Here is a 27,632-nt window from a genome sequence, read left to right on the forward strand (position 1 = left end):
CATCTCTGGTCCTCATTTGCTAATAAACCCATATTTGTTAGTCTTATGCTGGGTTTTTGAAATGAGAAGAATGATTAAAATGTAATTTACCCTTCTCGGAATCTGTGCTGTTTGTTTTACATTCTTAATTGGACTTTGTGTCACTCAGGTTTATTTGGGCTCTATTTTTCCAGTATTGGCCCGCTTTTTAAAGATGGGGGAGCTAGTGTTACACAATCTTACTTAATATTCATCCCAGCCTATTTGTTCCTTAGCATATGATTTAGGAAAATTTGTATTTTACAAATAGAATAATTGTTAGTTACATATTTTCTAATTTCATAAAAATTTTCAAGCTGTTTCTTTAATTTTGAGAAATCTCTTAAAGATGATCTCAGTGCTTAATACATACTTAGAAACATTTGGAGGTGATCAACTTTGCCGTGTAAATATGAATTTTATCACCTAATAAGTTTGAATAGTTCATCACTAGTCATGGTGTACAATGAAAAGCTTTCCATGTTCATGTCATTGAAGTAAGCCACTTTGGAGAAAGCAGTTATCTTCTGTTTTTTCCCCTACTTCTGTCTCAGTAATGTGCAAAACAAATTTAAAATGATTAGGAGTTGAGTCCCATGATTATAAAGCTTCCACCAATAACTGGCATAATTGGACTTACTTTTTCTTTTAACATAAGAGTTTTGAGTACATCGAAGTCATCCCTTTTCATGTTCGGACCTTGCTTTTGTAGAGCTTGTTCTTTGGCATTTTACGGGATGTTTTACTCAGCGTCGCCCATTGCACGTGCAGGTGGCAAACCTCGACACCCGTGGCCTCCTGTGTCACCTGCTGTAGACAGCAGTTTTCAGCCAGTTGCACCCAGAGTTCTGAACCCATGACGGAAGGTGGCAGGGAATCTTGTTCTGAAGTATTATGCACAAATCTGTGTTGTAACCAGGAGAACGGAATGTGTCTCTCCCAGGAGTGTCTGTAGCCCGGAGACAGATTCTCAGATTAAGTATGTTCAGCTATGAAAAGAAACAGTAAGACTTCAAATAGCAACATTAAATGGGAGTGCAGTAAATCAGGAAGGGATGACCTTATAAATATGCATGCAGTTCAAGCTCTTCTGTTCATGTTAATGACTCTGCCTATTATTTTTAAGTGTTAACTGGGGTGTTTTAGAATTTGAATGTCTTACAGGAATTGGTGTTCACTAGCTTGGAGAGCTGGCTGTTCTCCAGTATCTGGAAGAAATCGCAATATATCATTTTCATAGTAGTTGAATAGAGATTGTTTAAATGATGAAAGATATGATTATAGCTTTTGGTGGAAGCAAGGTTGCATTTGGTTTTGTCTGAAACACTGTTTCCGAGTCTGAAGCGGTTTCAGTTGGTTGGTCCACTTAGCTGAATGTAAGTGTTAAGGAAGTTGCAGCAACCTCAGTAAATAAAATAGATGCAGGCTTTTTATAAAGCTGAGCTCTTAATTGCCTTAGCACTTTGCAGCCCATTTGCCTTTTATAAGTTTGCTCCTGTTTCATAACAATGTTACCTTTTGATTTTACCATAGGTGTATTACTTCTGGAAACCATGGTCAGTTTTGCACGATAAAGATGATGCCTATACGTTCATCCCTCAACATCCACAGGGGATGGGTTCTAGGACTCCCTGCAGACACAGGGAGTTGTTGCCTTGAATTATTTAGGGTCCTATCTTCTACGTCCATGTGGTAGATGCACCTGTTACACATATTGATTTGGGAATCAGTGTTGAGTGCTTGAGCAGACACACACATACCCTAGACTGAGTGTGGGGTCCATCACATGAACCAGCCTGCTCTATCTTGAGAGCCCTAGTAACACAGGGCCCAAGATGGAGGTTGGTCATAGATAACTCTGGTATTTGCTTCTATCTCCCACCTCCCTGTAATGTCAGAGTTGCTTATAGACCAAGCACAGAGAATTGTTTGGTTTGGCTGGGACCATGTTGGTCACTTGAAGCAACTCAGAAGCTATGTAGGCCTCCCAGGTCTGAGTTCTGACTTTTGGAGTCACGTGTGTTTAGGTGCTGGAGTTCTCCCTCATTCCATTCATTCATTTATGCTCACATCAAGGACTGTAAACTCCAGTATCCACAGGGCTAGAAACATAACACAAGTAAATAAAGTGAGCTGCGTCAAAGTGGGCAGTCCTATTATTATTATTTTTTTTTTGTCAGATACTCTGTAGGTTAAACAACACCTGCCTCTAGACTGGGTGAATTTCTGTCTCTGGCTTAAACGGGATTCTCCAGACAGCTTAAAGTGAAATAAAAAGATTACACATCTTTTACTTTTTCTTCCCTTTGCTTGTAGGTATCTTCTTATCAGTACTTAAAGGGGTGAAGATCAAAAACTTCTGTAACAAGCTAATCCCTTCACCATTCTGTTCTCAGATGAGAAATGGAGACTCCAGGATCACCTATGTCCTCATGACTAAGGAGGATGAAGTGAATTAGTACATGTAAAATACTGAGCTCGTGGTGAAGCGTAGTGATGAGTCTGTTAATGTGCCATGATTCATCTGGGCTTTTAATCTCTATTAGTATTGTAAAGTTTCGCTGCACCTGGTATAAAAATAAAACAGCTGAAAAGGGAGAGCGAAACCGCAGTGAAGACGAGGGGTTTTTGTGTCATTTTCACCCCATCCTATCCTCCACCTACGTGCCTTTCCTGGCTTCTCTTTGGAAAGAATCAGTAGCTATTCAGCGTTAAAACCCAAGGTCTCCAAGTTTGACTCCAAAGGTTCATAAGTACAACCTTCAGGTTGCATCCACCCGTGTCTTTAGGTAAAAGTTCTAAAATCAGACTCTGCCGAGACGACGTCCCCCTGATTCTCCAGCAAGTGGAGAGTGCTTGTTGCTCTGGAAACACTGCTGAGGGCTGCGTCTGGTCTGCTCCACAGCCTCTGCAGTCCTTGTCCTTGGCCGACTCGAAACTCAAGACCGAGGTCAGCATTGTCATCAATGCCCTGGGCAGCAACACCTCCCTGACCAAAGTGGACATCAGTGGGAATGCAATGGGAGACATGGGGGCGAAGATGCTGGCGAAAGCCCTGCAGATCAACACCAAGCTCAGGTAGGCAGATCCCGCCCCAGCCCTGGAGAGCTGATGGTCCTGAAGAGGAAGGTGTGGAGGAGATTCTGAACAGCCCGTGTTAGGGAGCGACTGCCCAGGGGCACTTGGCCTTCCCTGAGGCCGGCTGGGAAGAAGAGGCAACAGGTTCAGGTCTTTGGTTGGAATACTGGAGTGTTCTCAGATTGACTCATTGATTCCCTCAAACCCTTGTCTTAAGTATTTCCATTGTGAGGCCCAGCCTTACCCTTGGAAGCTGACCCAGGTGTGAGCTCTCAAGGAGAGCCTTGCCGACAACACTGAATGAGCAGAGAGGACAGTGTGAGGCAGGCGGCCTGCTGTCCTTTGCCATCTTGGATCCCTTAATGAACAGTGTCCAAGCAATACGTCGGTTGTTCAGCCACTTCCTCATTGTGCAAGTGTCATGGAGTGCACTTGGGCAAATGGCTAGGATGTCGTCAGGTGGTGCAGGGTTCTGGGCCGCTGCTGTGTCCCCGGCTCGTTGTTGACTAGATGTCCTTATGGTGGGTTTATATAGGTGCCAGCTCTTCTGGTTAGCAGTTTTCATTCATGCTGTTTCCAGGTGTGGCTTTCCTTAAGGTCACCCCATTGTGGGATCATCCACACTGGTGAAAACCACTTGCTGTGTCTGGATGATGGGTGACTCCTGCCTCTGAAATACACAGATTGTGGAGGTGACGGGATTCTCTTCTCCTGCCCTAGGTGTGGGGGTCAGGAAGTAAATCACCTCCTAGTTAGAGTGACTGAGGTTTTGCCACAGAGTGAGCAGCGATCCTGGGACAGTTATCAGACCTTGGCAGGAAAGTGAGGGGCTGGCCTTGTGGCACAGTGGGTAAAGCGACCACTTGCAGTGCTGGCATTCCCACATCCGAGCCCCAGCTGGATCCCAGCTGCTCCAGTCCAATTCCCTGAGAGCAGTAGAAGATGGTCTGAGTGCTTGGGCCCCTGCCACTCGCGTGGGAGACCAGGAATGGAGTTCCAGGCTCCTGGCTTTGCCCTGGGCCAGCCTGGGCCATTGTGATCCTTTGGGAGAGTGACCCAGCTTTCCCCCCTCCCTCCCTCCCTCCATCTCTGCCTTCCAAATGAGTGAATGAATAAATATTTTTAAACAGTTCTGAGAGCTCTTCAGAATAGAAAAAGTCTTCAGCCCCTTAAACTGCTTGTGTAGGGTAGGGGACAGTTCAGAGTTTGTAAGCAGCTTCGTGATAGGCAGAGTACAAGATTGCTAGTGGGCGAGGATCGGGATGCAGGTGTAGGGGATTTCTGGCGAGTGAAATGAGAGCTCACACAATGGCAAGCTCATGTTCGCTCTCGGTATTAACTGTGGGTTTTCCTCGAGTGGCAAATGTGTTAAAGTGTGTGAAGATTGTAATGGGGGAGAAATGCTCATCGTGGTTCTATCGGAAGCAAAGAGGAACAGTTATTCTTTGCCCACGTGATGCTGTTGGGCCGAAACCAGGCTGCCTGAGAGAGGTTTGTGTTCAGCGAGGGAGTCCCTTCTCCATTCCTGGGCATCTGATCACGTCTGTGTTTTGGTCTGAAACAGGACTGTCATCTGGGACAAGAACAACATCAGTGCACAAGGCTTTCAAGATATAGCTGTTGCTATGGAAAAGTAAGTATTCAGCAGGACTTTTTCCTGAGAACACACAAAAGCACCACTGATGTCTGTGTTGCCTGTAGGGCAGTTGAGGCCCCAGCAGACTGGGAGATTTGGGTCCAAGTTCAGTTGGCTGCTCACCAGCCCTGGAAGCCTGGGCTTTCTCCTGGTGTGAGTTTCTTCATGTGTAAATGAGGGCAGAGGTGCCTGGTTTGCAGAAGACACCACGCTGTCCTGATGATCAGATGAGATCAGAGGGGAGGGGCCGCGTGATGATTGTCTCATTTCCTCTCCCTTTGTGGTTGCACAGTCAGTTCTGATGGGTCTTGCCCTTTTGCCTATGGTGCCAACTCTGAGTCCTTTAATGAGAAGAAAGCTGACGTCCAGAAAAACACAGGGAGGCTGGGAGGCTCATGCTCCATGAGCCCAGGGCTAACTTGTCTCCTTGTTGTAAAAGACTCTTCATTACCTCAGCAGGGAAACCGGCAATTACTATTTATTGTCAAGTTCACTTTCCCAGTAAACCAAATGAGAACATAATATTAGACATGACTGATAATAATATTGGAAATCTGGTTCTTCTGGGGCTTTTCAGTCCTCATAGTGCATTGTAAAGTCAGAGAGGATTGGAGCAGGTTTTTAGCATCATCCATGAAGCCATGAGTTGCAGGTGGGAAATGGGGACCAATAGCTTAGAAGCTGTTTTCCTAGGAGGGAGGGAGGGAGGGAAGTGCTGGTTACTTTGTGTTTTCCCAAATTTGCTTCCGTATGTGGGACTCCAAGGGAGAGGCTCTAATCCCAACAGAGTGCTGTGCGCACCACCCTACACCAGCCGTTAGGAGCCCTCCGTCCAGTCTCCAGCGCTGTCACCAACAGCCTGCAATCCTGATCAAAGCATTTACCTCTCTGGTTAAGTCCTTCATAAAGTGAGGGGAATAGGGAAGATGATCTCTAAGCGCCTTCTAATTCTAAATCCCATGGTTCTCCGTTAGCCAGGAGGTTAAAGTTGCTGCCTCCCCCAAATCACAAGGGCTCAGCCTCATCTCCCCTGAAGCCAGGCTGTTGCTAACTACAAGGAGGGTAGTTTCTGCCACTGAGTCCCGACGGCTGCCTCCCCCCAGAGCCTGCTGGCTGCAGAACCACCCATGACTCCTCCTTTGTCACCACAGTACCCTTGCGTGGGGTGTGTATCTACATACACTGCATTTGGTGCCAGTACTCAGTTGCCACCCCAGTGTTGTTACAGACTTCCAGCCCAGGCTGGCATTTAAGAGAAGCCCAGAGCACACACTCCCAGCCCCGACATGCCCAGGTTGCCCGTAGCACTGCTGTATCACGTGGAGCTGTGCCCCACAACGCCAACACTTCTGTTTGGTGCAGAACTGTAACATGGTGAAAATTGCACGAGAAAGGAAAATCTTCAAGCCTGTAAAAAAGACATTAACTCCTAAATTCATTTGGCTGGCTCCTCTTAAACACAATTTTGCTGAAACAAATCTCAGAGAAAATTTTAAGTTATCAAAGCAACAGCTTTTCCTTGGAATGTGTTTTCATTGTTAATTCCCATCTAGATTCCTAATATTATTCAGGTGACTGTTTTATTAGTATACGTTGTTTAGGAATCTGTTGTTTACTGTTCTAGTAGAAGTTAGCGGAAGTCTTGGTGAGACTCCCACTGTGTGCTGTTCATAGCTTAGGGGCCTGAGCAAGGAGCTGACTGTGTAGTCAGGAGAATGCCCCAGCCGCCACTCCATCTCTCAGTGCTGAGGTGAAGAAATGGAGAGAGGTGTCTTATGCAGGAGTGAGAAGACTTCTCCAGTGCCAGGCAGTGTGGGTTGGGAGCAGGGACCGGGTACATGGGAAGTTGTGGCAGGGTCCAGATCTCAAAGGCTGGAGTCCACATTGATGGTTATGTTTTCTTCACATAGAAGTCACTTACCCTTGTGCTCTTGTGCCCACCTGGCCTAATAGCAACGAGTTGATATGTAGACACAGCATCCCACAGTTGCTGCACTGGGTTTCTGGAGCCTGCTGGACTTGGGTGGATTTTGAATGTAGACTAAAAGGACCTGCAGTGGCCATCTCTTGTGTTTGATTTCTTTATTAAAAGAGTCCAGAAATGAGCAGAGTATTTTTATGGTTGCTAATGGCTTGGCCTCACAAGCTGTTTATTCATTTATTTATTTTATTCTGCTTTATTTGGTTCTGGCTATCACTAGAGTGAACCCAGTGATCACCATTCGAATCTGTTGGATTAAAAAACTCAGGTAGCAAGATGATGCTTTAAAAAAGAAAAAAAACTTTCTCTTGGTCCGTGTTTCCAATCGCAGTATGAAAATTCTGACCTTGATGTGTTTCAAAATTGAAAGCAAAATTATAAAACCACAAAACCACATCATTCTTCAAGTTGGGGCACTTGGGTAAGACAGTTTGGATGAATGAAGTTGCACGCATTGTCCATGTGATCTAGGAGCCTAAGATTTGGAATTTTCCAAGATACTCTTAACAGCTCTGTTTTTGGATCTTAGGAAAAGGTGTTGAATTCAGGTAGCAGGAAGTTGTGGTTAACTGAGTGTTACTATGTTGCTGTTTCCCCATCTCTAGGAACTACACACTGAGGTTTATGCCCATCCCCATGTGCGACGCTTCTCAAGCCCTGAAAGCAAACCCTGAAAAGACAGAAGAAGCTCTGCAGAAGGTACTGGCGAACAGTTCACATTGGGATAACAGTAATGACGCTAACAGGAGAACAGAACCTTGGTGCTTTGCAAAGCTTTTTTTTAAATCCTTGTGCTCATGACTGGCTTAATGCTGAACAGGCAAGAATCAAATGGGCAAGACCGGGTTTGTGAACTTTACACAGAATAAAGTGACATTCGTGCATGAATTTCCACAGCTAAGCACAGATCACCTCCCCTTGTCCCTTGGAGCGTGTGTGCGAGGGAGGCGTCCTCTGCACAGCCTCCCTCCTCTTCCTACTCAGCAGGTAGAACCTTGCCTGCCCCGTCCCCATTGGTGCCGTAGATCAGGGTGCATCCGTCACCGTCTGTTGGTGTCTCTAAGTCCAGAGCCGCTCCCACCTCCTCTCTGGCCAGCTCAGGGGATGATGGGGGCCCAGTGTTGTTTCTGACCTCAGCATCCTCCCCGTGCTGGGGACTTGTCCTCTGGGTCATTCTTTGCTCTCCTTTCTCTTCCTCTTTCTATTCTTCCATTTTAGCTCTGCTTAAATATTTCCCATCCAGAGATGCCTTTCCCATCCTTTTTTTTTTTTTTTTTAAGATTTATTTTATTTATTTGAAAGAGTTACAGAGAGAGAGGTCTTCCATCCGCTGGTTCACTCCCCAGATGGCCGCAGCAGCTGGAGCTGCGCCAATCCGAAGCCAGGAGCCAGGAGCTTCTTCCGGGTCTCCCACATGGATGCAGGGGCCCAGGGACTTGGGTCATCTTCCACTGCTATCCCAGGCCATAGCAGAGAGCTGGATTGGAAGTGGAGCAGCTGGGACTAGAACCGGCGCCCATATGGGATGCCGGTGCTTCAGGCTGGGGCTTTAACCCGCTGCGCCACAGCACAGGCCCTGCCTTTCCCATCTTTATGGTTTTTTTTGGGGGGGTGGGATGGGAGGAATCTTTGAAATCTTCTCCACCCCCGTCTGTTCCCTGTCCGCGGTGATACCACTCCCCAGAGCCTGTCTTCTGCTCTCCTGTGTCTTAGCAGATGCCAAGTCTCTAGCGTGAGTATCTCTGTGAGACTTGTGTTCCTTCCTTATGTTCCTGCCGCACGTACCTTGTCTTAGGCCTGTCATCCTGCCCCAGAATGATGGCCACACTTGCTGCTTCTTGTCTGTTTTTCATGTTGTAAAAAAAAAGCCATCAAATTGTGTGGTCAATCTGAGCAGACTAAAATCTTCAGTCCATTCCTTCCCAGAGGCTTCAGAATAAATGAAGCCTAGTTTCTCTCTCTCATGTATTTATTTATTTATTTACTTAATTTATTTGGAAGTCAGAGTTGCAGAGAGAGAGAGAGAATCTTCCATCTACAGGTTCACTCTTCAGATGGCCACATCAGCTGGGTCTGGGCCAGGTTAGAGCCAGGAGCTTCTTCCAGGTCTCCCAAATGGGTGGCAGGGGCCCAAGCACTTGGGCCATCTTCCGCTGCTTTTCCCAGGCCATTAGCAGGGAGCTGGACTGGATGTGGAGCAGCTGGGACAGGAATCGGCACTGGTGTGGGATGTGGGGGTTGAAGGCAGCTGCTTTACCTGCTATATCACAGTTGAAAGCTCTATCAAATTTACCTTTTGTCTCCCTCCCACTTCACCTTTACCAACAATTTCTTGTCATTTTGTCCTACTTCATTGAATTAATTAAAAATCAAAATTCTTGAGGGGCTGGCGTTGTGGCACAGCCGGTTAAGCCACCACCTGCAACACTGCATCCCATATCGGAGCACCTGTTGGAGTCCTGGCTGCTCTGCTCCCATTCCAGCTTCCTGCGACTCCACCTGGGAAGGCAGTGGGTGATGGCTCAGTGCTGGGGCTCTGCCATCCCCGAGGCCTGAATGAAATTCCTGGCTGAGCTCTGACTGTTGCTGCTATTTCAGGAGTAAACCAGCCAATGAAAGAGCGCTCTCTCTCCCCCTCTCCCTCTCTGTCTCCTCCTCTCTCTCACACTGTGCCTTTCAAATAGATAAATAAATCTTACTTTACAAAGTGCAAAGTCTTGCGCCTCAGAAACCCAGCTAGGACCTGGCATGCCGATTGTACCAGCTTTGCTGCTGGTTGCAGTCTGAGGACGGCTGTGCTCTGGGCACGGCTCCAGCGTTCCCCACGACTGTGCACGTCAGCTGAGGTTACCCTCCAGCCTCCGCTCCTCCAGAAGATGTCTCTGAGCACCTTTCCTGCTCGAGGTGTGTGGTCTCCAGATTTCCTATGCTTCTGGCGTTGGCCTTGGGATGTCGTTTTAAGTGATCTGCCTCCAGAGTTTTTTTTTTTTTTTTTTCTAAATGGACTGTGAACTCCTGGGCTCCTGGAAGGCAGAGCCTATGCGTTCATCATCTTTTTTATTCCCCACAGCTAGTACAGTGCCTTGGACACTTCTTGGGCATTTGTTAAATAAGCAGGACTAAGAAGGCAGGCGGCGGCAGGGGGCAGGGGGAGCTCTGAGTGGTAAAGAAGCCATCCACGATTTGGATTCAGAAGGTCTGACCTCAAATACTTCTCAGCTATGGAAGTATTCATGAATTACTTGATTTTTTATGGACTTTAAATTTTTAATCTTTACAAATAAGAAAACTGAAGCTTGGCAACAAAAATTGGTTTCACTGGCATGTAGTATATATTTCTTATTGAGTGCCTGGTGCTGTTCTAATTTTGGTTTTAATTAGTTTTATTTATTTGAAATACATGTATGTATTTATTTGAAATAAATACATTTGAAATATATATTTAAATTGAAATAATATATGCTTATGTTTATATATAAATGTATATAAAATATAGATAGAGAGAAAGCATGCATGTGCACAAGCAAGCCAGTAACCTTGAACTCAATCCAGGTTTCCCATGTGGATGCAGAGACCTGAGTAGTAGAACCATTACTTACTATTCCCAGGGTGGGCATTAGCAGGGAGCAAGAATCAGAAGCAGAGGCAAGAGTCAAGCCCCAGGAAGGCAGATACGGCATGTGGACATGCGGCTTAGCTGGCAGTTGAACTGCTGGGACAAGTACCTGCTCCTTGGCACTATGTGAAATGCTCATGTCATCTTTAAAAATAAGCCAGTGAGGGGTGGGTGTTTGGTGCAGAGGTTATGACACCGTTGTGGATATCTGCAGCCTGGGGAGAAGTACGCAGATTTAAGTCCTGGCTCCCCTTCCCATCCCAGCTTCCTGCTCAGGCACACTGGTGGGCAACCGCTGATGGCTCAAGTGCTCGGATCCCTGCTGCCCACCTGGGAAACCTGGATTGAGTTCTGGGCTCCTGGCTAGGCATGGCCCAGCCCTCGCTTTTGTAGGAAATTGGGAAGTGAACTAGTGGATGGACTACCTCTCTCTCTGTGTCTCTTTCCCTTTTAAATAAATAAAAATAAAAATTAGAAAAACAGGAGCAAATGAGATAGATTGTCTTCCATTTCCACTTTGCAGGCAAGGAAGCTGGAGGGCAGGGAAGCTCAGTGGTGGGCCTGAGAGACTCTGAGGAGCAAACAGAGTGGTGTCTGTGACAAATAAGGCACCAGTGTTAGGGATCTTTGTATTCCTGTGTGGGTGTTACCCAGCTTAGCACAGAGGACAAACTCTAGAGAAACCTGCTTTGTACTTGCAGTTTTTGCATCTAAAGAGTTTGAGAGTTGTCATTGCCATAAACAACAAGAAAAAAATGGGTCTGACGCTGTGGCGTGGTAGGCTAAGCCTCCACCTGCAGTGCCATCATCCCATATAGGTGCTGGTTCATGCTCTGGCTGCTCCTCTTCCAACCCAGCTCTCTGCTATGGCCTGGGAAGGCAGTAGAAGATGGCCCAAGTGCTTAGGCCTCTGTACCCTTGTGGGAGACCTGGAAGAAGCTCCTGGCTCTTGGCTTCGGATTGACCCAGCTCTGTAGCCATTTGGAGAGTGAACCAGCAGATGGAAGACCTTTCTCTTGGTCTCTCCCTCTCTGTAACTCTACCTCTCAAATAAATAAATAAAATCTTTTAAAAAGAGAAAAATGCAAACAAATGGAAAAGCGGCCATTTTTCTTCGAAGAGGGGTCACAAGGACAGCTGGTGCCCTGACGACTGGAGACGCAGGCAGATGGAGAGACCCACAGGGAGTGGCAGCAGAGTCACCCATCCCGCCCAGAACCCTGCTGCTCCTGGCTCGTGGCACGCTGGAACTGCAGCTGATGCCTTTCTGGAGGTTCACTGTGGGGGAGCCAAAGAGCCGAGAAAGTTCCCAAGGGTGCATCCCGAGGGAGACCCAGCCCTGCATCGGTTGCCCTTCCAGAGTCCCCAGCGGGTTACTCAGTAAAGATCGCAGAACCCACCACCACTCCCTCATGCTGCTGGCAGGGGGAGGGCGGGATGAGGGCTCTGAAATACACCCTGAGCAACCTGTTCTCTATGACAAAGACCTGCGTTCTGGGGGAAAATGCTATTCCTGACCTTTTTTTTTTCTTTTTTTTAAGGATTTATTTATTTGATAGGCAGAGTTACAGAGAGAGAGAGAGGGAGAGACAGAGAAAGAGATTTTCCATGTGCTGGGTCACTTCTCAAATGACTGCAATGACCAGCCCGAAGCCAGGAGCCTGGGACTCCATCGAGGTCTCCCACGTGGGTGTAGGGCCCCAAGCATGAGGGCCACTTTCTGCCACTTCCCCAGGTGCATTAGCAGGGAGCCGGATCAGAGGCAGAGCTGCTGACTTGGCCTGGCGCTCCTTTTCCAGAGCTTTCTTCTACCTGGGGGAGGTGCGGTTAGACAACCCCCTCTAGGCCTCCTGTCCCACCGAGGGGAGGGGTTAAAAAATGGTACGGCACAGCCCAGGACTCGGGACGACTAAATATTCCCTCAGTGCAAGAGTAAGATTATAGAATGTGTCCCCTTCCCCAGCCTCTCCCCCACGGCACAGACACTAACAAGCACGCTGTAAGACAGACTCCCAAGCCTTCAAACAACAGGGGAGACACAAGCAAGGACACTAGCAGAAATGGAAGCTTCTGGCACATAGAGCTGTTGCACTTCCACACAGCCCAGCTCCCATCCACATTAACACAGAGCCTCACAATGACAGCCTGATGGCCTCACTTCCCTGTTACCAGATACAGCTTATCTGGCTTTCAACAAAAAATTACAAGGCATACTAAATGGCAAGACAAAACACTGTGCACAGAAACAAAAGAAGACTGAGACCTAGACTTGGGCATTGCCCAGATTTTGGGGTATTCGCACAGGAAACAAAAGAACTATGGTTATCATATTAAAGCTGTAATGTAGGAAGGCAGCATACAAAGATGGATGGACAGTGTACGCAGAGAGGTAGAAACTCCAAGGAAAAAGAAAACGCAAATGCTAGAGATACAAATTGTTTTTCAAACAGAAATGTTGAATGCTTTTGATACAGCTCAGGCACGTTTCATCAATAGTAACTTCCTGAACTGAAATGAAAAGAGAAAAAGAGAATGGGGCTAAACATCAACCAAATCCCATAACTGTAAATGTGACACATGCATGTAATAGGCATGCCAGGGGGAGAAGACAGAGGGGAAGGAACGGAAGAAACATGTGAAATCATAATTTTAACAGATACCAAACCACAGATCCAGAAAACTCGGGGAACACCAAGCAGGGTCAGCAATGCCTCCCCCCCAGCATCTGCGTGTAGGCATATCGTATTCAAACCACAGGAACCCACAGCAGAGGGAAAATCTTAAAGAACTCAGAGAGGGAGGTATCTCCTGCCGTATGGAGAAGCAAGTGCAGGAGTTACATCATACTTCTCACTGGAGACGACGTAATTAAGAAGGTGGTGGAGTAAAATGCTCTAAGTGTAGACCGAAAAAACTCAGCAACCTCAAATCCCCTATCTAGTGAAAACTGCAGAATAATAGAGACTTCCTGGCCAGCGCCGCGGCTCACTAGGCTAATCCTCCGCCTTGCGGCGCCGGCACACCAGGTTCTAGTCCTGGTCGGGGCCGGATTCTGTCCCAGTTGTTCCTCTTCCAGGCCAGCTCTCTGCTGTGGCCCGGGAGTGCAGTGGAGGATGGCCCAAGTCCTTGGGCCCTGCACCCGCATGGGAGACCAGGAGAAGCACCTGGCTCCTGGCTTCGGATCAGCGCAGTGTGCCGGCCGCAGCGGCCATTGGAGGGTGAACCAACAGTAAAGGAAGACCTTTCTGTCTGTCTCTCACTGTCCACTCTGCCTGTCCAAAAAAAAAAAAAAAAAAAAAAAAAAAAAAAAAACAGACTTCCTAAGAGGAGCAAAAGCAGTGGGAATGTGTTGACTGTAGATCGGTGTTGCAAGAAATGTTAGAAGCAGCTCTTCAGAGACAAGGAAGATGATGTAAGTCATCAACTCAGATCTCCGTAAAGAGAAGGAGAGTGTCGGAGAGGGGATGAATGAGATAAAATGAAATCCCATTTGTCTTATTGTGACTTGATCTGAGTGATGACTGTTTCTTCACAGTAATAACAACAGCAGCATCTGGCATGGTTATAGTACATGGACAAGCGAAAGCAGTGCCAGCAAGTTGACTAGGGCTGGGTGGGGGAATCGGCAATAAAGTTGGTCCACTCTATCTGTGGCCTCCACACCCGTGGGTCCAACCCACTGGTGATTGAAAATACTCTAGGGGGAGAAAGTTCCAAAAAAAACAAAAGTTGGAATTAACACACCAAATACTAAGCTGAATGCATGTGAGTGAAGTGATGTGTAGACATTGTATTAGGAATTGTAAGTAATCTAGGGATGATTTAAAGTGTACAGGAAGATACACATAGGTTATAGGAAAACACTATACTATTTTATCTAGCAGACTTAAACCTCTGTGGATTTTGGTATCTACAGGAATCCTAGAACCAATTCCCTGCAGATATTTAAGGAAAACTATGTTGTTATAAGACTTCTCATGAAATGTTATCACGTTATTTGAAAGTGGACTTGGACTAGCTGGATCTGTATGTTGCAAATAATAGGACTGCCACTAAAATTTAAAAAAAAATATAATAGAAGAACAATGCAGTCATATAAAATGCTTAATTAGTGAGGTGGGTGTGGTGGCACAGTTGCTTGCATCCCATTTTGAATGCTTGGGTGTGAGGCCTTGTCTGCGTCTGACCCAGCTGCAAGGCAGCAGATGGTGAATCCAGTACCTGAGTCCCTGCCAGCCACATGAGAGACCCAGGGGGATTCTTGGCTTCTGGCCTTGGCCTGACCCAGCCCCTGCAGGTGCAGGCATCTGGAGAGTGAAGCAGTGGCTGGAAGATATTAAGATGTTCCTCTTTCTTCCTTGCTCTCTTGCTCTCTTGCTTTCTAGCTCTCTCACTCTCTCACTCTCTCTCGGTTTTTCTAATACATAAGTAACATTAAAAAAAAATGCGTTGGAGGGCTAAGTTGTAGCTTTGTGAGCTAAGCCTCTGCCTATGATGCTGGCATTTATATGGGTACCAATTCAAGTCCCGGCTGCTCCACTTCTGAGTCAGCTCCCTGCTAATGCACCTAGGAAAGCAGTGGAAGATGGCCTTGGGCCCTCCCACCCATGTGGGAGACTCAGGTGGAGTTCCAGGCACCTGGCTTTGGCAGTCCAGTCCCAGCACTTGTGACTGTTGGCGGGAGGGGGGAGTGAACCAGTGGATGGAAGGTTCTCTCCCTCTCCCTCTTCCCCTCTCCCCCTCTCCCCCTCTCCCCCTCTCCCCCTCTCCCCCTCTCTCCCTCTCTCTCTCACCTCTCACTCTGTCTTTCCATCTCTCCCTCTCTCTCTGTAACTCTGAGTTTCAAATAAATAAAATTGCTTCTCGGCCTTTTGGCTAAGATTGAGTGCAAATAAATAAAATAAATATTTAAAAAAGAAAAACTATTACCCTTCCTTCCTGTTGAACTGGTTTCTGGAAAGAAAAGTTGAATACTGTATTTCTAAACCACTTCCTGGATGAGTCCATGAATTACCAATGGTCTTCCTGGAAACCTGTGGGCAGCCGTGGGTGCAGCACACGTGTGTGGGATGAACCTCTCAGACTGGGTCCTGGCCTGCTCCTAGCGAGAAGCAGAAGACAAACAGCAAAGCAGAAGAACCCGAAGCTGGGTGGTCATGTGTGCTGTCACATTTCAGAATCTTTCTTGCAAAGCGTCTTGGGCTGATGGTAATGTCACCTTGGAAAGAAATGACTTCTTGGGAAGCAGCAGAGAGAGTTAATGTGATACAATGTCAAGGCATTAATGTGTCATTTGCATGACATTTCATTTCAGGGATCTTTGCATTTTTATAAATTTCTCATTTATGTTTAGTAGAAAGGCACATTTTATTCCACTCAATAGTTTCCAGGGATGATTCTAATTATAGTCGCTATTTTAATTGTTCCTGATTTCTATTCAGTAGTCATCATTTCAGCATATGAAAAATGAAAATGAAAATGTAGCAATACTAAGGACGTCACAGTTTTTAGAAACTCTTAGCCAGGGAAGCTGCGAGTCAGATGATTATGTGGTATTCTTAAACAATGAAACACAAATAAATAGCTAAATATCATAAATATAAATATATATGTATATAGTAAATATATATAAGTGTATATAAATATATTTAGTAAATATAAATATAAATAGTAACAATAAATAGCTGATACATTTATCTACTTCAAAACATCCTTTAAAAGAACTGTCCATTATTCCCAATAGTTAATCTTGCATTTTTATTTAACATATACCCATTGCATATTGTTCTCCTCAGTGCTTAATTTCAATCTGGTTACCATGTGTGCATTTGAGTTTTCACAGAAGATTTGTGTAAAAATACAGATTAAACAAATTTAAGATGTCTCATTTTCTGTGGAAACCCTTTTTCTTACTGTAATTTTACTGAAATCGATGCTGTTTTGTGACTGTTTCTTTGAGTTGTAGCAGCCTGTATCCTTTGAATGGTGTGGCTACTTCCTGTCTCTCTCATTTCTCCGTAAAATAAAGAATATCCTGAGTACTGTGGATCCTATGGTGTTAGGGATATTTATTTCACTGCCGATTTGTTTGGGAGTTGAACATTTATGAGAGGAGAGTTGAAATTTGTGCTAGAAATCACTAGGTGAATCTCAAAGCCCACAGTCAATTAAAGCTGCCTAAGCACTGAGTCACATAAAAATTACCCCAGTTACCTGAATGAAATCCCGGTGATAGCAGCCTTCCCTGTCCCGTGTGTATTATGGGGTCAACCAAGGCACTGGCAGGGTGTGCATCCTAGGCCTTTGGTCTTAATCGCTGCAGCTGTCAGCTCACTCACAACGTTGCTCTCTGCTCAGAGTCAGAATGTGTTCTTGAGACGTGTGTGTGCTTGATTTCCAGATAGAAAATTATCTGCTACGGAACCACGAGACGAGAAAATACCTTCAGGAGCAGGCCTACCGCCTACAGCAGGGCATTGTCACCAGCACCACCCAGCAGGTAAGGGGGCACCTGCTACCCGCTCCTCCTCCTCGCTCCTAGAATCATGCCCAGTGGGATGGTGAGCAGCTTCTGCAAATGGGCTTGAATGGAAGTAGAGTTTGGGGAAATTGAGGCTAGTTCTAATGCTGAATAAGCGTTTTAACTGGTGATGATCTTGTGCCCTTGAAAGTTGCCAGTAGTGTATTTTGGATTCAAATACCAGTCTTAGCAACTCTTAATTAGGATGACAAAATGTGAGGGTGATCAGATTTTGGAGAGATTTTTGTCCTTTTTTCCCTCTTCCTTCACATTTCTGTGAGTGGGATACAAATTCCCAGATTTCTTCTGAATAGTTGAGAGTTTGTTGAATATTAATTAACACCTAAGAAGTGCCAAAGAGAAGCCAGGGGCCTTTTCTTCTACTTCATTCCTCTTCTCTCTACCCAGCTTTAGGGAGGGAACAAACAACTAGAATGATAATAAAATAATAATGGAATATTTTCCTCCAGAAAATTTAACAAAAGCCAAGTTTCATAAGATATTTGAGAAAAACAAATAGCTTGTCAGAGAAAGAGCAAGATAAATGAATGACAGAATTTAAATAATTCAGAGTATAGCATAGGAATTTTAAAATCTTTTAATTGGGAAGTTCAGTGGGACTTGAGAAAAGATTATGTCCATAAAAATAAGAGAAGGTTGCTATGCAAAGGAGTAATCAAAGAACTGCAAATGATGTTGGTAGTTAAAACTGTAGCATCCATAATGCATAATTAAATAAATGATAGGACAGAAACTTAACTGTTTATATGGAAGAAGAAATGGAGAAATTGTTTATAATGTGCAGTAAAAGGACAAAGAGATGAAAAATACAAAAGCAAACCAAATTGGTAAGTTGATTAAAAATAACCAGTGGCCTTCTAACGGGAGATTCAAGATTAAAAATGAGAAATAGTAGGGGCCAGAAAAATAACAGAAAACCATTTCACATGAATTTTGAGTTTGATGTTGCCTGCTGAAATTCATCAGAACAAACAGGTAAAAGACCTACTCCAACACATGTGGGATTTACAAAAAGTTCATGGAAAATGCATATTATAAAAAGCTATGTGTGGATTTCATTTTTTTTTTTTTTTTTGCACTTCCACATGAAATCTGAGAACTGCCTAGGACAAAGGAAAAATGCTTAACGAGTTTCAGAGATAATAACCAAGTTATTTACAAGGGAAAGAGAGGAGCCAGAGTTGTGGCACAGTGGGCTACGCCCCCCCCCCCCCCCCCGCGACCTTGGCATCCCAGCTCCTGCCTATCCCACTTCCCGTTCACACCCTTGCTACTGCATCTGGGAAAGCAGCAGAAGACAATCCAAGGGCCTGGGCTCCTGCTGCCCACGTGCAAAACCTGGATTGAGTTATGGGCTCCTGTTTTGGCCATGGAGGCCATTTGGGGAGTGATCTCTCACCCACTCTGTCTTTCCTCTCCCTCTCTTCATCCCATTCCCTCCATGACTCTGCTTTTCAAATAAGTAAATAAGTAAAGAAATAAGGGGAGAAATAGTCAAATCTTAAAATCCATCCGCATTACTAGAAGTGATCAGGGTAATGTTACCAAGTTTCAGAGGAAAATTTATTTTGGACCCAGAATTCTATACCTAGCCATTTTATCAATCAAATGTGAAAACAAACTAAAAATACTTTCAGACATGGATTCAGAACGTTTACCCTACGTTCCTCCTATGAGAAAAGTCGCTTGAGGAAATTCTCCACTCTAACTAAAACAAGAAAGTATGTAATGGGAGGCATAAAGGAAAACAGTGGAGCAGAAATGGAATTGTGGAAATTACAACGGCATAAAAAAAGTTTTAAACAATTGCTACTTGGGACAGTCTGCTTTAAGCTGCAGGGTTGAAAGTAGTTTTTGTCTTTCTCCATGGGTTCCCTAGTCATAGTTTTGCAGCTACATTTTAGAGGGTTTAAAATCTTAATATGAACTTTGACAAGAAGGGAAAGTGTAATTATTATTACCTACGAGAGTGGAAATGTTGATGCTGTAAAAGTAATGAAACCAAAATTAGGAGTTGAAGAGTTGGAGAGTTGGATAGTACCAGAAATATGCTAAGTTATTTGTATTTCACATAATCAACTGCTGTTTTCCATATATAATAAATTAAAAAAATAGAAGCCTACCATTTAAATGCAAAATGAAAACCATCAGAAGAATAGGAAAGTGTTTCCATATGCACATTGAGAGGAAATGATTGGTAGATTTTTTTTTTCCTTTTACTCTCTTTTATATAGTGTGAACTATTTTCTTAGCTTATACAGGTGTGTCATTTTAATTGTTTATTCCTTTTCATGAAAGAAAGGTAATCAAAATAAAAACATTGTGTACTGGGAGTGGGTGTTTAGCCTAGCAGTTGGGTGCCTTTGTCCCACATCAGAGTGCCTGGGTTGGCATCGGAGCTCCTGCTCTTGTTTCTAGCTTCCTGCCACTGCAGACCCTTGGAGGCAGCAGTGCTAACCCAAGTAGGGTTCCTGCCTCCATGTGAGAGACCTGTATTACATTCCTAGGTCTCAGACTCCACTCATCCCCGCCCTACCTATTGTTAGCATTTGGGGATTAAGCCAGTGAATGGCAGCTCTCTAACTTTCCTGTCTTTGTCTCTCAAATAAAAAAATGTTTTCAAATATTCTGTCCAATAAGAAAATAACATAACTGCATAGATATGCATAGAGATTTATGAGAGGGTGGTCATCAAAATGTTAATTATGGTTATCTCAGGTGGTGAGTATTGGTTCAATGTTGCACAGTCAACATAATAAATAAGAAAAAGTTAAGCACTATGTGTCAAGTAAGAAGCAGTTATAAATGTTAATGACATAGCAGGTCCTTTGAGAAAGAAAACATTATTTTGACCATAGTGCCTTGAAAATGTAATTATCTCCTTGCAAGGGACTAAAATTAGCCTAGTACTTTATGGCTTCCTGTGATGTCCTGGTTTTAGTGTTTAACATTAAAGGCAGTGAGTATGCTCAAAGCTTATATTGAACTTTTGCATTATGTTCCTTTATGAGCTGCTGTAATGCTGGCTTCTTTTTAAACACAATATTTTGACACTTTTTTCTTCATGGGGGAAGTTGTGCTCTGAAAAAAAAATTGCTGCAGCAATCCTAAAAGAATGGTTTCTCAGCTGTACACAGGAGGGGTTTGCAGCTGTTTAATTCTGCACAGGTGGCTTCCTTCCGAATTATTTGAGTCATAATGCAGTAGGTATACTGCCACCTTTGCACTTTGGGAATTTCTTAGGATTTCATGATTAGTTTTTTCAGTCACTTTCAGGAAGATTTACCTTGACGTTGTCAGAACTCTGCATGCAGAGAGAATGGACCATCTCGCGACTTGTGTCCCTACCAACCCGTCAGCCGCTGGCATCCGCAGGTCACACCGAGGGGTTGAGGCCTGCTTAAGGAAACACTGAAGTCTCATACTTGTTCTTGGATTTCATGGATTTGTTTTTGTTTATTGATTGGGAAAAGATGTGTGTAAGATTCAACCTTGCACCTCTGGTTTGGTGCCTTGTTTTGTTTGTTTTGCCTCATCAACCACTTAATCAGGACTCAGTGGAGTTTTTCTGTAAGAAGCCATGTAGTGACTGCTCCAGCCTGTTGCAGCTGCTCAGCTCTGCCCCGACGGCGTGAGAGCAGGCAGGGATGAGGGATGAGGAGCGGATGTGGAGTGGCTGCTTCGCTGAGACTTTGCTTACAGAGTGGGCCCGGAAGCACCTGTCTGCTTTGCTCTTTAGTTTTCACGACCTGGAGAGGGGCAGAGAGAGTTTGTCTGCGTAGAGCTGTTCGCTCAGTGTGTGCTTTTGCTTCCTTGCACGTGTGCAGTTGTCCACTTGAGGTCATTCATGGCTTCTGTTTGTAGCCCTTTAGTGTAGCTGTGTCGCAGTCGCCTCTGAAATGGCGCCCTCAAGTGGTCTCCTCACTCCTTGGTCTGCTGATGAAAGGAGCCAGCATAGTATGGTTAGCAGCATGGGTTTCCAATCAGTTGACCAAGGTTTAAATTTTTTAAAATTTCATTTCATTTTATTTGATGGAAGACAGCTGTCCAATAGGGTTCTCTTGAGTTATATAAAGAAATATGCAAGCAGGAAGATGAAATTGTCCATGAGTAAGTAATTTTTTGGAATTAAAAACACTAGCAACAAGTTGTGAACAACCAAAGATGGCATTTATTGCCGACAGTCCCAAGTCCTACACATGGATTCAGCATCCCAGGGTGTTTGAAAAAGCCCGAGTCGCCAGCAGCCAGTTTAATGGGAGTGAGGTATGTGCCGTGCTCACCCAGTTTGATTTATGATGCACTGGTGGGAGTGCTTTCTACAGCGAGCAGGGTGGTGGGTGTGTTCATCCCTGTGCTTCCAAGGTTACACTTCCTGTGTCTGCTGTTCGGAGATGGACATACACTGGGAAAGAGAATTCAGGGGAGAAATGACCTGGGGAAAAGGTGACATGACTGTGGAACCACGTTATTATAGGAACTGTGAAAGGAAATGGTAGGTTAAGCCCGAAGAAAAGAAGGCTAGGGAAGACATGATGGCCATGTTCAAGTATGTGCAAGACCGTCACATGGAAGAGAGCATGCAACTGTTCGGGCTGTTCTCAGGGGAAGATGTGAGACCTTAGACAGGATACGGGTCCAAGAATAACAGAATGTGATGCCTTGGGAGGAAGTGAGCTTCCCAAACTAAGGCAGTCAACCGCTTTCCTGTGTTGCTTTAGAAAAGTTGGACTTGGGGAGGGGGGGTCAGGTGAAGGGGGCGGTGCCCTAAGGAGCCCTGGGTACAGTGTCCCACCACGAGCCTTCTGATGTGACAGTACAGATGACAGTCTTGCAGGCTGTGTGCTTGGACGCTTGAGTTATGAACTGAGAGCTGAACTCCCTGATTGCCTTTTTTCCCTAGTTTTCAGGTTACACTCTGTGTAATCCCTCTTTGTCATCTTAAACTGGCAGTTTGTCTTTGCTGAGCCTGAGCTCTTGACCTCTAAAGACAAGACTATGATCTCCTGGACTATGCTAAACTTTAGTAAGTGCCTTCTCAGAAGGATCTTGGAAATACATGAGGTTTTATGTCTTATTTGAATTGAAGAACCAAATTTTTATGCTTCTTTTTGGACATGATTGAAAAATGTTCCCCATAAAGACTGTTTCTGTTGAGTTCATTTAAACCTTCTCCTTGGTGAATGCTTCCTGGAATGCATTTCATGAGTCTCTTTGGTCGTTCTTGATTATTAAGGATGAAAGCTTTATAATGCCGAATCCATGTGCCTCTCAAATTAGCCTTTTGTGGCACAGATTTATATCAGTTCCTTTCTTAGTGTGTGATTTGTCTCTTGAAATTGGGTATTTGTTCTTGGTAAGATGTGAATAATTGATGACCAGATTTGCTTTAGGAAGCACAGATCAATACAGTAGTTAGAAGAGTTAGAATTCATATCAATTAAGAAGACATTATCTATCTGTCTATCTGTCTGTCTGTCTATCTATCTATCTATCTATCTATCTGAGAGAGAGTTAAGGTTATGCAGGGCTTTGTGTAAATGCAGGAAGGTAAGATCCCATTCCTGCCTACAAGTTGAGATTTTTGTTGGAGGAAGAATAGGAGATGAAAAGCATTATTCACATAACTTCTTTTCCCTCGGAGGAGCTCGAGTTCGCTCACTTACATAGCCTTGGTACGTTTAACAGCATCGAAAGCCGTGCCTGTACACATCAACATTGCCTTGCTGGTCCTTTCTCAACAGAATGGGTGCCTTGGGTGGTGTTGTTTTACTGATTGTCTTAACAATACACCCAAGTAGAAGGTGAGACAGACGTTGGGAAGCTGAAACATATAACAAAGAAGCAAGGAGCAAGTAGACACAGGCTCAGCACTCAGACCTGAAGTCCTAGGAGTAGTGTAGGAAACTTTCTGCTATTTTGAAATTTATGGGGGAAGTTAGGTAGACTTTGGCTTTCCATAGTTAAATGGCAAATTGTTCAAAATAAATAGAGAAGTGTGAATTTAGCTAAAGAGTACTATTATTAGATGGAATGAAACTCCTGACATGTAAAGTCTGTAGCAGCTTGCAACTGTGGTCAAAATATTGGAAACATTTTTTTTTCTAAATAATTGATTAACTCATACTTCTTTCTGAAGCTCTATTTTGTACAGAAGTTGAGGTAAAACCATTGATACAGGAGTCCTTTAGAAAGCAAAGTTTTTATAAATGTTCATTTTATCTGCTTGAAATGGAGAGAGAGAAAATATATATATATATATCAATCTTCCATCTGATGGTTTGCTCCAGAAAGGCCTACAATAGCCAGGGTTGGGCCAGGCTGAAGCCAGGAACCTGGAACTCCGTCTAAGTCTCCTATGTGGGTGATGGGTTGAGACACTTGAGCCATCATCTGCTGCCTCCCAAGGTGCTTTAGCAGGAAGGTAGATATGAGTAGAGAACCAGCACTTGCGTCCCCGACGATGGCTTTACCCACTGCACCACAGTGCCTGCCCTGGAGACTCATTCATCCGCACTGTGGTTATCTTTTTCTTCAAACTTCCTGCATTCTGTCTTCGGTTATTCTCTGTTGCTACAACAGAATGCTGGGGGCAGGGAGATGGTCATCAGGAGCAGAGGCTTGTTTGCCTCGTGGTTCTGCAGGTTCCGTAGTCCAAGAGCAAGGCACCGGCAGGAGCCTCGTGTGCTTTCCGCTCTGGGTGGAGGCAGAAGGGGAAGCAAGTGGGACGAATCATGGAGAGGGAGCCTTGCTCCATGACAGGCCATTCTCAGATAGCTTGTTCAGTCCTGTGGGAGCAAAAGCCCACTCGTGGGGAAAGGCATTATTAATTCATTCATGAAGGTTCTGCCCCTGTGATCCAAATCTCTCCCCAGTCCCCAACCTTTCAACATTGCTGCATTGAAATATTAAGCTTCAAATTGAGTTTTGGTAAAGGCCATCCATATTCAAATCATAGCATCATTAAGGACAAGCATAAAAGAGTGTAATCTTTTTTTTTTTTTTTTTTTTTTTTTTTTTTTTTTTTTGACAGGCAGAGTGGACAGTGAGAGAGAGAGACAGAGAGAGAAAGGTCTTCCTTTGCCGCTGGTTCACCCTCCAATGGCCGCCGCTGCAGCCGGCGCACCGCGCTGATCCTGGCAGGAGCCAGGAGCCAGGTGCTTTTCCTGGTCTCCCATGGGGTGCAGGGCCCAAGCACCTGGGCCATCCTCCACTGCACTCCCTGGCCATAGCAGAGAGCTGGCCTGGAAGAGGGGCAACCGGGACAGAATCCGGCGCCCCAACCGGGACTAGAACCCGGTTTGCCGGCGCCGCAAGGTGGAGGATTAGCCTATTGAGCCACGGCGCCGGCTATAGTGTAATCTTTTTTTAAAAAAGATTTATTTTTATTTATTTAAAAGAGAGAGAAGAGGTAGAAAGGTGTTCCATCTGCTGATTCAATCCCCAAATGGCTGCAATGGTGGGAGCTGAGCCAATCTGAAGCCAGGAGCTTCTTCCAGGTCTCCCACGTGGGTGCAGGGGCCTAAGCACTTGGGCCATCCTCTGCTGCTTTCCCAGGCACATTAGCAGGGAGCTGGATTGGAAGAGGAGCAGCTGGGACTTGAACTCCTACCCAAATGGAATGCTGGTACTGCACGTCAGTACCACAGCGCCGGCCTCAAAGAGCATAATCTTTTTTTTTTCTTTTTTTTTTTTTGACAGGCAGAGTGGGTAGTGAGAGAGGGAGACAGAGAGAAAGGTCTTCCTTTTGCCGTTGGTTCATCCTCCAATGGCTGCCACGGCCAGTGTGCTGTAGCCGGCGCACCGCGCTGATCCGAAGGCAGGAGCCAGGTGCTTCTCCTGGTCTCCCGTGGGGTGCAGGGCCCAAGCACTTGGGCCATCCTCCACTGCACTCCCTGGCCACAGCAGAGAGCTGGCCTGGAAGAGGGGAAACCAGGACAGAATCCGGTGCCCCGACCGGGACTAGAACCTGGTGTGCCGGCACCGCAAGGTGGAGGATTAGCCTAGTGAGCCGTGGCGCCGGCCTCCCTTTGGTTTTATATTTAAGTCCACTGAACACTCAGTATGATTCAGGTGAACAAGCTGGGAAGGGAAAGCTTACTGTAATATAAACTAAGTATTATCAATGATATTAACATGGATATTCTTATCCATGTTCATAAAATAAAACTTCAGTTTGCTTTTATGTTTTGGCGGCTCTGATCTAGAAAAATACTTAATGTGATTGAATCACTTTTTAAAAATCTCAGTTTTGGGGGAATGTTGTGGTTTTGATAGTGTTGAGACTTTCTGCCCGTGAGCACCACGTTGTGCTCATTGCGTTGGCCCCAGGGTTGCAGTTGCATCCCTCCTTCCTCAGAACCTGCCACCGTGGCGGTCTCCTAGGGGCACTCCGGGAAAGTAGGTGAAGGGAAGTTCCTACCCTGCCAAGTGTCACTGAGTAGCTAGAAGATTCCAAGTCCCTTCAAGATGTTCCCCCTTTGTTCTACATGCTGCACTTACCTAGGCAGAGAAGGCAGCTGAAGTACCTTAAGTGTTTTTCTGGAGTTCATGCTGCTAAAATGTCTTGTGTGAGTTGAGAAGCCAAATACATTCTCTACATTTCCAGTTGGAAGTTTTCATTCTCCTTCATTCTGCATCTCCTTCTCTTTGAATCTCATGGGGCTGACTTGGATACGTGCGTCATTCTGATGGCTTGGAGCAGATGATTGACAGAATATGTGTGAAAGTACAAGATCACCTCAACTCCTTACGAAACTCTGGGGGAGAGGCCATCCAGGAAGACTTGAAATCAGCAGAGCGACTCATGCGTGATGCTAAGAACTCGAAGACGGTGAGTTTCCCCTCGGTCTGCAAGAGTCTGGTGTCATAAAAAGGGCTTTTTAAAATGTAATTTTAGGAACGAGTCCCAAATTTCTTTACGTCTCTACCCAACTCCAAGGTCACTAACAAGTGGTGGGGTCTTTGCTTCCTTTCTGTGAAAGGCCACCACAAAACACACCAGACATTGGAGTAAAGGAAAGGTTATTGTCGGCCGACAAGGCTGCCTCTCTGCACAAGAGAAACAGCAGCCTACCCTAGGAGAATAGGTCTTATATAGCTTAGTAGACATAAGGAAGTAAGAACAGCAAATTCCATTGGGTGGGGCAAAAGCAATGCGAATGGTTGAGCCATTTGGTCACCTGATTTCTGGTAAACCAGGCTGGGCTTTGGAAACTGAGGCTTATCTTGGAGAAACCGACACTTATATTGTGCGAAATGGTGACTGGGCCAGAGCCCAAGATGGTGCCCGAGACTTAAGATGGCACCCAAGGCTTAAGATGGCGCCTCAGATAAAATGGCTCCGGTTTCACTAACATTCTGTACCTTTGCTGATTCCAGTCATCAAAATGTAGACTAAAAAACAAAAGACTGGTGTCACTCTAACACAGGGTGTGACTGGGCCCTGAATAACTGAGAGGCAGTTGTAGTTTAGACTAATAATAACTCACTGAAGATTATGCGGCTTCCACAGCAGTAGCACGAAGCTCCCCTCTGTCATTGCTAAAGGGAAGTTGCTTTCACACTGGAACTGGGTCCCCGGGGAATGACTCAGTAGAGGAGGGACAGCTGGGAGTCAGACAGTCTGGAATCTGGCCCGGGTTCAGCTGGTAAACTCATGAAAGCATGGAATGTCTGGAGCAGGAGAGACCTGGTGGATTAGTCAGATGCTCTGTGACACAGTAAGGGAAACAGATTTGCTCTTTGTCCCTGGCTCCTGATACAGAGCTGCCAAAACCCTGGTGGTGCAGCTGAGCATCCTTTGTTAACTGAATTGAAGCCCATTCGCTGCACTGGAGTTCATCTTACAGAGTGACTCTGGGTGGCCCCTAGCTAGATTCCGTTTGGGGCTGCTCATCAGAGGCCAACTATGTGATTGGAGCATTGGGTCCTTTGGCCTTGCCCCAAGGCCTCCTGGGAAGGAATAGGGGCCAAGGATTTTCAGTGACCATGGACAATGATTTAATTTGTGTCTGTTTAATGAGAGCCTCGGTGAGCATCCCTAGACAGTGGGGTTCAGAGAGCTTTGGAGTTGTGATTCTTAGTGCTGGGAGGGTGGCTTGCCTGGAGTGGACATGGAAAGTGCTTTGTACCTCCCCATGCATCTCTTCCTTTTGGCTGTTGCCTTTTGTCCTTTGTAATAAACCAGGAGTAGTGAGTAATGATTTCCCAAGTTCTATGAGTCACTCCAGCAAGTTCTTGAAACTGAGGATGGGTGGGTGTTTGGGGTTCCCTTGATTGACAGCTGGTCGGCCACAATACAAGTGACAGCCTGGGACATGTACCTGGTGTCTGTGAAGGGAGTGGTCTCGTGGGATTGAGCCCTTCCCCATCTAGTGTTTCTTCGGATCATTGTGGTTCACCAAATAAAAACAATAGCCTATAAAGAATAGGTTTTCCCTAATAATTTCTTTACCCTTTTCATTAACTCTGCATTGACCTTGGTGCTTACTGAAATATTTGTTCCTTTAGAGATAGGCTACTTTTTTTTTTTTTTTTTGGCAGTTGTTACCAAATTTATACCATGTTGGTGGTGCGTCCTGGGCAGGAGCCAGTGGCTTGTCGTCCAGTCCAATTCAGGAGACCCTGGAATCAATGGCTGGAGAAGTCACGAGAGTTGTAGATGAACAACTAAAGGTTTGTGGGTTTTGCTGTTTTGGAAATGAAATTGTTGTGATTTACCTGTGTGTGATAACAATTCATCCCATAGCTCCCTGTTTCC

The 27,632-nt window shown here is 45.2% G+C and overlaps 1 protein-coding gene across 5 annotated transcripts in view; it reads left to right on the forward strand.

Moving 5' to 3' along the window:
- Positions 1-27,632, forward strand: part of CARMIL1 (capping protein regulator and myosin 1 linker 1) — a 317,914-nt gene that overhangs the window by 222,897 nt on the left and 67,385 nt on the right. For all 5 annotated transcript variants that reach the window (XM_017344956.4, XM_089334373.1, XM_089334375.1 and 2 more), the window contains 6 exons: positions 2,924-3,096; positions 4,661-4,729; positions 7,319-7,412; positions 16,730-16,828; positions 25,575-25,703; positions 27,416-27,547. In XM_017344956.4, coding sequence (XP_017200445.2) covers positions 2,924-3,096; positions 4,661-4,729; positions 7,319-7,412; positions 16,730-16,828; positions 25,575-25,703; positions 27,416-27,547 — 696 coding nt within the window. The remainder of the gene's footprint in view (positions 1-2,923; positions 3,097-4,660; positions 4,730-7,318; positions 7,413-16,729; positions 16,829-25,574; positions 25,704-27,415; positions 27,548-27,632) is intronic.

The sequence above is a fragment of the Oryctolagus cuniculus genome, chromosome 5 (genome assembly GCF_051225735.1).
Source record: "Oryctolagus cuniculus isolate XC-2025 breed Fujian yellow rabbit chromosome 5, ASM5122573v1, whole genome shotgun sequence".
Classification (NCBI taxonomy): Eukaryota; Metazoa; Chordata; class Mammalia; order Lagomorpha; family Leporidae; genus Oryctolagus; species Oryctolagus cuniculus.